Here is an 11,020-nt window from a genome sequence, read left to right on the forward strand (position 1 = left end):
TCAGTGATCCAAGGATCCAAGGAAAGAGTATCACAGGTAGAGGGAACAGCAAGTGCAAAAGCCCTAAAGCGGGGGTAACCCACCTCAGGAGCAAGGGGAGAACGCAGAGGTGAGGTCACAGACACGGGAAGGGGCTGCATCTTTTAGCATCTCCTGAACCATGAAAAGGGGGTCTTTTTTAAGTATGACAGAAAGTTACTGGATGGTGTCTCTTATCTTTACCCACTAGAATGCGGACTTCACGAGATCAAGGATTTTGCTTGTGGCACACACCAGCTGGTCTATAAGCTTTTGCTGAATGAAAGAACTGGAAGATTATAGAGGGGGTGTGATAAGTTCTGATTTTCATTTTAAAATATCACTCTGGGAAAGACTACGGGGGCAGGGGTTGGAAGGGATTACAATGCAATGTGTTTGAGAGGTACCATAAAACAGAAAGACAGAAGGGAAAAGCTGCTCCCCAAACCCTGAAGCCATTTGGTGTTTGTAAATAAGAGGCAGGAAAAGGTTAGTGAGGAGGGATCAGTAAATGGTAACTGATGCCCCAAGCCTTAGTGTGTTCTAAACTTTTTTTTTTAACCCAGACCTTTCCCCAGCAATAAACTAACAAAAAACCCCCCCCCCAAAAAAAACAAAAAAAACCCTGCTAAAATTGTCTCACCTACCAAGAAGAACAAAAGAAAACTCACAGACAGATACAGAAGTGCACATACACACACACAAACATGCACAATGTTTCAGAAAAACAACTGAAAAGAGGCTGGGTGGTGGCTCACGCCAATAATCCCAGGACTTTGGGAGGCTGAGGCGGGCTTGAGGTCAGGAGTTCAGGACCAGCCTGGCCATCAGGGTGAAAGCCTGTCTCTACTAAAAAGACAAAAATTAGTCGGGCATGGTGGTATGCATCTGTAATCCCAGCTACTTGGGCGGCTGAGGCAGGAGAATCACTTGAACCCGGGAGACAGAGGTTGCAGTGAGCCGAGATTGAGCCACTGCACTCCATCCTGGGCAAGAGAGCAAGACTCTGTCTCAAAGAGAAAAAAAAAAGAAAAAGAAAAGAAAACAACTGAAAAGAAAAAATGCCTTCCTATATCTCAGCACAATAACCAGTCTAGCTCGGGGGCAGTGGTTTACGCCTATAACCCCAACACTACGAGAGGCTGAGGCAGGAGGATTGCTTGGGCCCAGGAGTTTGAGAACAGCCTGGGCAGCACAGTGGGACCTTGTCTCTGCAAAAAATTAAAAAGTTAGCAGGGCATGCTGGCATGTGCCTGTGGTTCCAGCTACTTGGGAGGCTAAGGCGGGAGGACCGCTTGAACCCAGGAGATTGAGGCTGCAGAGTGAGCTGTGTTCATGCTACTGCAGTCCAGTTTGGGCAACAGAGTGAGAGCCTATCTCAAAATAAAAAACAAAATAACCAGTCTAAAATCCCTCAGAGACAATTAACATGCCAGTCATACCCAAAATGTTAACTGGGGGAAATCCTACTCATAATAAGGTTTTGAGAGGTAGTTTGGAAAACTAGTTTAGAAAGAAATCACATAACCACTAATGTGTCCAAAAGATCTGTCATTTGGAGGAGTTACACAGACTATAAAGAGGGGAACAGGTGTTACAGCAGGGAACAAATTTAAGGCATCACTCCTTTCACATCTAACTATATTTATACCAGGTCACTAAAAAACATACACAGCAAATCACCCACAGCACAATTTCTAAGATGCATACAGTTATAAAAAGTGTTTTTGCCAAAATGGCCTGTGGATACCACTATGTTTACAAAACTAAAAGTACCGAAAGTGCTGAAAGGATGAAGGGAGCCCAGATTAATCTGAGAGTTGACGCAGATCATTACTCACAAGGAAGAAAGAAGAAGAACCATAGTTGAGATTCAGAAAAATTGTTGAAACTAGAACTAAACTCAAATATTCTAACCTTTGTTGTACCTTAAAAACCTTACAGTTGGCCAGGCATGGTTGCTTACGCCTGTAATCCCAGCACCTTGGGAGGCCGAGGCAGGTGAATTACCTGAGGTCAGGAGTTCGAGACCAGCCTGGCCAACATGGTGAAACCCCGACTCTACTAAAAATACAAAATTATCCGGGCATGGTGGTGCATGCCTGTAATCCCAGCTACTCGGGAGGCTGAAGCAGGAGAATTGCTTGAACCTGGGAGGCGGAGGTTGCAGTGAGCCGAGACTGTGCCTTTACACTCCAGCCTAGGTGACAAGAGCAAAACTCCATCTCAAAAAAACAAAACAAAACAAAACAAAAAAACCTTACAGTCTAAAAGGATCTGCACAAAATTAAATAAACCTGCTATCAACACTATTTTATCACCTATGCCTCGCCATCTACCTCAACACAAGGAAAGTAACAGTTTAGAACATTCTCTATTCGACCATTTTTGTTTGAGAGAGAGTCTTACTCTGTTGCCCAGGCTAGAGTACAGGGGCGAGATCATGGCTTATTGAAGTATTGACCCCTGGAGCTCAAGTGCTCTTCCCACCTCAGCCTCCTGAGTAGTGGGGACCACAGGTGCACACCACACCTGGCTAATTTTGTTTATTTTTTGTGGAGATGGGGTTGCCATGTTGTCTAGGTTGGTCTCAAACTCCTGGGCTCAAGTGATCCTTCCGCCTCAGCCTCCCAAAGTGCTGGGATGATAGGCTTGAGCCACCACGCCCAGCCTTAGAATGTTTTGATAAACTATTCTCTAGAAGTTTTCCAGATGTGTTTCAATGATTAGCTGTCTGTTCTACTGCGCTTCCCAAGGTCAAGAAGTAGGGTGCAGGTCTGCCTAAGTGGTGATCCCTGAGCTGAGACCAAAGCCATTCTCTGGTTTTTAATGAGGTAACAGGGAACACAGGTCCAGTCAGCCGCCCTGTGAAGGTCTATAAGAGGTAACACTCTAGAGCTGGTGCATATCTTGGTCTCTAAAACCTTTGGAAGCTGGTTATTCCTCCATGTAGGTCCACAAAGAAGACCCTGTCAGTGCTCGCCGACCTAAGAGACTGCCCACCTTGCTCGATGGCCCTCTGAAAGAAGTTCTAAGTCCAACTCCAAACTCTGACTTTCCTCAAGAGCCCTCAATATCACCCCAAGACCTATGCTGGAAGAAGACCAACACTGGCAAATCATTCCCACAGCTACACTAGATTCCCACGGAATTTCCGGAATGTGACAACATGAGTGTGAGCCAGGCCAACACCAAATTTCAGAGGACCCACCCTGTAGATGCATGCTGGCGTCTACATCAACACCTTCAAGTCCAGGCCAGTCCAGGTGCAGTGGCTCACATCTGTAATCCTAGCACTTTGGGAGGCCAAGGCCAGTGGATCACTTGAGGTCAGAAGTTCGAAACCAGCCTGGCCAACACGGTGAAATCCCGTCTCTACTAAAAATACAAAAATGTGCTGGGCATGGTGGCACGCGCCTGCAGTCCCAGCTACTTGGGAGGCTGAGGCTCAAGAATCCCGGGAGGTGGAGGTTGCAGTGAGCCAAGATTGCACCATTGCACTCCAGCCTGGGCGACAGAACAAGACGGTATCTCAAAAAAATAAAAAAAGTCCAGGTCCAAACTGGACAAGCCTCCTGAACTGAGGTAGTGAAAAGACGCAGCCCAAACATTTTCTGACGTGCACCTGCCCTCATGCCAGCACCAACAACAACAGTGACAACTTACTGGTTTGGCTAAGAAATTAGAAAACTAGCTTAGAAAGAAATCACATAATCGCTAATGTGTCCAAAAGATCTGTAAATCAATACATGTAAAATGGACTCTGTGAAAGTCATTATCTTTCTCAGTCAAGGAATCTAAGCTTCCACAGGGACGATGGATACTATTACCCTGATAGAGAGGATATTCTATTACAACACTCACAATGTGAAATTCAAATCTCCTAAGGTACAAACATGCTTTTAAGACTTTTAATGTGACTGGGCGCAGTGGCTCACATCTGTAATCCCAGCACTTTGGGAGGCCGAGGCGGGCGGATCACAAGGTCAGGAGATCGAGACCATCCTGGCTAACACGGTGAAACTCCGTCTCTACTAAAAATACAAAAAAAAAATTAGCCGGACGTGGTGTCGGGTGCCTGTGATCCCAGCTACTCGGGAGGCTGAGGCAGGAGAATGGCGTGAACCCGGGAGGTGGAGCTTGCAGTGAGCCGAGATCGCGCCACTGCACTCCAGCCTGGAAGACAGAGCGAGACTCTGTTTCAAAAAAAAAAAAAAAAAAAAACGACGGAGTTTCACCGTGTTAGCCAGGATGGTCTCGATCTCCTGACCTGGTGATCCGCCCTCCTCAGCCTCCCAAAGTGCTGGGATTACAGGCGTGAGCCACCGCGCCTGGCCAAAAAAAAAATACTTTTAATGCTAGGGTAGTAATAGAAATTTCACCAGGTCTTTCTTATTTGACCAATTACATTTACTTTATACCTATAATTTAAGAAGTGCTTTCTCCCACGCTTCTATAGATCCAATTTTATATATATTTCACCCACATCTAAGAATGGATGGTAAGTAAAAGTATTCCCATAAGGATGAAAAAACTAAGGCATGGGCCGGGCACAGTGGTTCACACCTGTATCCCAGTACTTTGGGAGACTGAGGAGGGAGGATCACTTGAGCCCAGGAGTTCGAGACCAGCCAGCGCAACACAGCAAGACCCCATCTCTACAAAACATTTTAAAATCAGCCTGACATGGTGGCAAGGGCCTATGGTCCCAGCTACTCGGGAGGCTGAGGTGAGAGGAATGCTTGAGCCCAGGAGGTCTAGGTTGCAATGAGCCGTGATTGTGCCACTGCACTCCCACCTGAGTAACAAAGCAAGACAGTGTCTCAAAAAAACAAAACAAAGGCCAGGCGTGGTAGCTCACGCCTGTAATCCCAGTACTTTGGGAGATCGAGGTGGGCAGATCACAAGGTCAGGAGATGGAGACCATCCTGACTAACACGGTGAAACCCCATCTCTACTAAAAAACACAAAAAATTAGCCGGGCATGGTGGCAGGCACCTGTAGTCCCAGCTACTCGGGAGGCTGAAGCAGGGGAATGGAGTGAACCCGGGAGGCGGAGCTTGCAGTGAGCCAAGACTGCACCACTGCACTCCAGCCTGGGCGACAGAGTGAGACTCCATCTCAAAAACAAACAAAAATAAATAAATAAATAAATAGTAAACTAATGCATGGAACAATTTGTCCTAGAATATAGTAAGAAGACAGAGTAGTACATCTTGGCTTGTATAGTGCTTCTGTGGTTAAAGGGGCAACTGCCCCCAAGTGTTTTCATGAAAGTAACACTTCTGCTGCAGGCCAGTCATGCCAACTCAGCTATGGCCACCTTCTCTGGCTCCAACGCTTTTGTCCATTAAGGCTTGACCTCAGCACCCACTTAAAAAAAATGTGGCCTAAGGAGAAATGTGACTGAAAACTGCAGAACTCCTACCCTAAGTTCACACACACATAAGGGTATGCAAATGGGCTTTGGATATGGTTTGCGAGTGATACAGCAGAGCACATTTCATCTCTTAATAATCATTTTTATGCCACTGAGGAAATTTTGAATGCTTGTAAAGTTTAATAATTTATCTGCCTCTCCTACTTACAGCAGCACAAAAAGAGAAAAGAATATCAGGAAAACCTCACCATACAAAGGCAGAAGGGAAGGGATCAACAATGAGGCTCTAAAACCCTTCCTCGTTAACATCAAGCAGCATACCACCTGGTCCCCATAACTCTGCACCACAGTCCATGACATACTGGACCATAGTAGAGGAAGTACTACTTAGGATGGAGGGAAAACAAAGATAATTTCTAAAGCTTGAATTTCATAAAAGATAAAGCAACTATAGCAGAGCTACCTTTTTGTAACAGAATCTTAAAAGTCACCTGTATTTCACAGTGATTACCTCTGGGAAGTGAGAAAAGGGATGGACTGGGGGCTTTTTCCTTTGTGCTTTCCATCTTTCCATACTGCTCAAATTTCTAATCATGGACATATATTAATCATTTTGGCTTAAAAAAAAAATGCTGGTAAAAGGCCAGACACAGTGGCTCACACCTGTAATTTCAGCAATTTGGGAGACTGAGGTAGGAGGAGAGCTTGAAGCAAGGAGTTCAAGACCAGCCTGGACAACATAGCGAGACCCTGTTTAAAAAAAAAAAATAGCCAGGTGTGGTGGCATGTGCCTATAGTCCCAGCTACTTGGGAAGCTGAGGCTGGAGGATTGCTGAGCCCAGGAGTTGCAGGCTGCAGTGAGCTATGATTGCTCCACTGCACTGTAGCCTGGATGACAGAGCAAGACTCCATCTAAAGAAAAAAAACAAAAAATGCTGGTGAAAAATGCGATCAACAGAACAATTTCGTTCTTTTAAAACCAGCTGTGGGTAAGCTATTCATCTATATAAAGTTTTTCTTTTGAGACGGAGTCTCGCTCTGTCGCCCAGGCTGGAGTGCAGTGGCCGGATCTCAGCTCACTGCAAGCTCCGCCTCCCGGGTTCACGCCATTCTCCTGCCTCAGCCTCCCGAGTAGCTGGGACTACAGGCGCCCGCCACATCGCCCGGCTAGTTTTTTGTATTTTTTTTTAGTAGAGACGGGGTTTCACCATGTTCGCCAGGATGGTCTCGATCTCCTGACCTCATGATCCGCCCGTCTCGGCCTCCCAAAGTGCTGGGATTACAGGCTTGAGCCACCGCGCCCGGCCATATATAAAGTTTTTCAAAAGTATTATGTATTCTGGGGGAATTTAACAGATGTTAAATAAAAGCAGATACCTACCTGAGGAACAACTACAATGCTCTCTATTTAAATATCTAATACAGGAAATGATATTTTTTTCAAAAGCAAATTATGTTTTGACAGGCATCAAGAAAAGCAGCAGGACCTTCCTAACACCATACTGTTCGAGCCCCTCTTCTCTGCCCTGAGACCAAATCCCACCACATTCTATGTACACCTAACCTTAGATCCACAATCATGTTTACATTTCTAAAGGGCATGTGTCTCATATATTTGTGTCCCATTTGAGTTACATGAGACAAGAATGTTAATCCCTCCATAGAGTGCTGCATGTTGCCAATATATTCTAAACAACATGAACAAGGACACCCAGGAGACCTCAAATTAACCAGATGACTCTAATAAGTGGAAAGACCAATGGCAGGCCATTTTCTCCCCACAGGGTGTTATTCCAGCCTGCAAAATGCTCAAAGAGCACATGTGTTCCACAAGGAGTTAGGAGGTACAAGGGTGATGGGTGGAAAACAAGGTTGAAGCAGGACAGTGGACAAGCTCAAGGACTGGTAAGTAAACGTGACACAACTGCAGGCTCCCAGAATGCGAAAATAAGTCCGCCTAAGCCTCTCACAGCAAGTTAGCATAATAATTATACATTTGATCAGGATGCCTGGCTGTTTCTTGGGCTAATAATTTATTACGTGGACTGTGCAGTGACCAAGAGACCTAGAGGCAGACCAAACATCAACAGCAGTCAATGATTTCATTCACGCCCCTCTGCTGCAGCTCCTTGCCAGCCGGCTCGCGCCTTTTCAACCTAACAAGATGGAGAAGGCAGCTGCCCAAATGTCACCAAACACAGGCATGGAAGTGAAGGAGGAACAGGAAGGCTGGACCCACATAGGAAGGGGCACGGTGTTTCTATGTGTGAAAGAGGTGGGTTAGGATACTTCAGCGATGGATGGGCCTGTATAGAAAGAGAGAGGCCTGCTTAGGATCAAGAGAGGAATACCATCACATACTCAACTCTCGCTTGAGCTTGGTGTTGTGCTATAGATCTGGCCACAGCAAACTAAACTAATGTGGCTCCTGATTTCCCTAGAGAAAGGACAGAGGAAAAAAAAAAATGTGTAAATCTGTTAAGTGACGTGGAAACAGAGTGGAAGGAGCCTGTGGAAACAATCTACTTTTGCCCAGTTAAGTCCCAGATCTACACCCTGCAAGTGGCAACCCCACCCCTCCATATGAATACAACCTAAAGAAACATCTGCAAAAGAGCACTAGGAGTCCTGGGGGGAAATGTATGCATTACTGAGGGTGTTAAACAGGAAACAACGTACATATTTATCAAGAGAATTATGGTATATTCATTCATACAACGGAATACTACCCATCATGAAAATATTTAACTATGGCTACCATACCACATGGATGATTCTCACAAACCTAATGCTGATTTAAAAAAAAAAGAAAAACCAATCAAGTCACAGAACACATACAGGATGAAACCATTTATACAAACTTCAAAAACATTCAGAACTATAAAATATATAGAGATGCATTATGTAGTAAAACTAATTTCTTTTTCTAAAAAGGGAAATGATAAACACGATTCAAAATAGTGTTTCCCTGTGTAGAAGGAAGAGGGGAGATGGTCAGGAAGGGGCACCCTGAGAGCTTCAACAGAGGTGATAATGCTCTGTTCTTTAAGCTGAGCGAAACAGAAAGATGTACTCTCATCATTCCTATCTGGGATATATATATAAAATATTATCCAGAAAAAAGGTGGGGAAAGGAAGACAGTTGAGGGTGAAGCCCAGCAATGCTCCCTAACTCTGACTTACACATCCGTCTGCCTAACCAACAGTGAGGAGAGAGCCCAAGACTTCAAGGCAACAGAATCAACTCAGCTGCAAGGTGAAAAAAAGAACACCTCCAGGCACTTCTCTGGGCTTTCTGAGTGAAACCAGTTCCACACACTCTTATTCAAGTGGCAAACTGTAAGACATACCACAGTGTCCCCACAGACTGCCCTGCCAATACAGAAACAGAAAATATCCCCAAACTCAGGCCTATTTTGCCAATGGAAGGAAAGTCCCCAGATGGTTCCAACAGACAGAGAGGAATGGATTGAATTTAGGAACAAGGCAGTAATTTCATAGAGCCCTGCAGAGCTGGGAGATTCTGGGACCAGTTTTAGTGGGGGAAGGGAGGTAAAAATACACTTCAGGACACATTAAATGGGACCCCAAAACTAAGAGCATAGCGCTTGGGACAGAACGTGTGTAATATGAAGTTCAAATGAACATGTGTGCCGAAGGCTAATGAGAAGTCCCTAGGGTGATTATATGAGCTTTACCTGCAAGAGGTGACAATCGAGTTTGGCATACGCTGAGTCTATTGGGAAATAACAATATCAAGAGATCTATACCACATCCATGTTTGTACAGCCCCCGGCGCCGGCGAGGCAGGAGAGTGGCTTACTCGGGGAAACTGACTGCCAGGAAGGCCGGATTCGGTCAGCCCAACCGGAGAAAGCCCGGGGCCGAGGCCAGAAAGTCCCTCGGGGAGGACAGAAGGGTGGTCCCGGCCCCAGGCAGAAGGTGGGGCTGCCAGAAGAGGGCGGGTCCCCGCGGCAGGAGTCCCGGGAGGCCTGGCTGGAGTCAGGCCCGGCCGCGGGACAGTCGGTGGGATGGAGGGCGGGGACCCCTTGGGCGCTGGGGCGGGGAGGGCTGGGCCCCAGGCGGCCACCCCGCTCCTCTGGAGCCCCGCCGCACCCGCCCGCGCTCACCTAGGCACGCAGCTGGACGAGCTCCGGTCCACCTCCCAGGTGGCGTACAGGTTCATCTGCACCGGGGCGGGGGTGCGGCCTGGCCCCGGGCCGCCGGGAGGCGCGGAGCCCGAGGCCACCGCCACGGCCATGGAGGTGGAGGTGGACGAGGACGAGGAGGAGGCAGCCGCCGCCGAGGTGGACGAGGACGACGAGGTGGCCTGGGCCAGCTTGGGGGGCGTCGGCTGCTGTGGCGGCTGCTGCTGCTGCTGCGGCGGCGGCTGCTGAGGGGACTGGGCGACCCCGGAGCCCCGCTGGCCGCTGCCGCCCCCGGCGCCTCCGGGACCACCGCCCGCCCCTCCGCGTTCCGCCATGGCCCGGCTAGACGGGGGTTAGGGAGGCCGAGGCGACGCCGAGCTGGCTCCCAGGCTTCCTCCGCGGCGGCGGCGGCGGCGGCGGGGGCTCGGCAACCTCCTCAGCCCGCCTGCCAGAGCGCGAGTCGCCAGCGAGCTGCACGCACGCGCGGGGCCTCTGAGCGCGCGGGCCTCGCGCTCGACCGCCGCTGCCTGTTGCGGCTCGCGCGGCCGACACGGGTGGGCGTGTCCGGGAGGGGGCGGGGAGCCCGGCCAGCGCAGCCCCACCCAGCGCCGAGGGGCCGTGCCGGGCGCGCTCGCGCCCTGCGTGCGGCGGCGCGCGCCCCTCGCTCCGGCGGAGTTGAAGCGGTGGTCTGTGGCCAGCGCGCGCCCGCGGGCCCTGCCCTCAAATCAGCGGCTTGTCTGCCCCCGCTCCTCGCCTCTCCGCCCCCGGCCCGCCGCGGCCCCGCCAGCGGAAACCCGGCTTTTCCGGGACTCAGTCCCGGCAGGGAGGGGGCTGCCGCGGGAGCGCGCCTCGGCCCCTCGAGTCTTCGGAGCCAATGCCGAAACCGCCGCCAGCGGTGGGGGTCTCCCCGGGGAAGCCCGCTCTCCGCCTACCGACCTAGCCCTGCCCTGCGGGCGGCAAACGGTGAGGTCGGCGGACACGCGGAGCCCGCTGCCACCGCGAGTGCCTGTGATCCGGGAAGTTCCCGCCCCAAGGGCAAGCGGGAGCTCAGGGACCTGGAGTCCAGAAGATTCTTCGCACGAGTGAATTCTCAAGCTACCCCGGGGCCCATCTGAAGCCAACCTTCCTCTTCTTTCCCTACAGTTCCCCTACCCCCCAAATCCTTTAGAGTGCCAGTGCTTTGTTGCTTACCAAATTTCTAAAATTCCATTCCTCCTAAGGCCTAGCTCAGCTGCCACGTCCTATCTGGATCACCCCCCCTCCACCCCGAAACCATCTTGAACCCTCCAGCAAGTGAGCGCCTCCACTGGTGCACTTAAACACCAGTAGTACAACAGCAGCACGACTCCCCTCCCCACAGGCTGGCAAATGCCCATGGGAGCCAGTGATCCAGCCTGCTCTAGTCTGTCAGAAAGGCTGCTCAGGACCAGGGGTAAGAACCTGGAGAAAGCAAGTCCCCCCGTCCCACACACAA

General features: G+C 49.6%; 1 protein-coding gene across 2 annotated transcripts in view; it reads right to left on the reverse strand.

The window, feature by feature from the left end:
- The window catches only part of PACS1 (phosphofurin acidic cluster sorting protein 1), a 174,679-nt gene extending 163,838 nt beyond the window's left edge, over nucleotides 1–10,841 (reverse strand). The window contains exon 1 of one of the 2 annotated variants that reach the window (XM_065527919.2): nucleotides 10,738–10,841. Coding sequence is in view for 1 of the 2 variants with exons in the window: in XM_045370573.2 (XP_045226508.1) it covers nucleotides 9,529–9,881 (353 nt within the window). In the remaining variant the exon portion in view is untranslated. Of the gene's footprint in view, nucleotides 1–9,528; nucleotides 10,099–10,737 lie in introns of those variants that run through there. The other variant, XM_045370573.2, reaches the window with a different exon arrangement.
- Nucleotides 10,842–11,020: the final 179 nt, after the last annotated feature.

This window comes from Macaca fascicularis, chromosome 14 (assembly GCF_037993035.2).
Source record: "Macaca fascicularis isolate 582-1 chromosome 14, T2T-MFA8v1.1".
Taxonomy (NCBI): domain Eukaryota; kingdom Metazoa; phylum Chordata; class Mammalia; order Primates; family Cercopithecidae; genus Macaca; species Macaca fascicularis.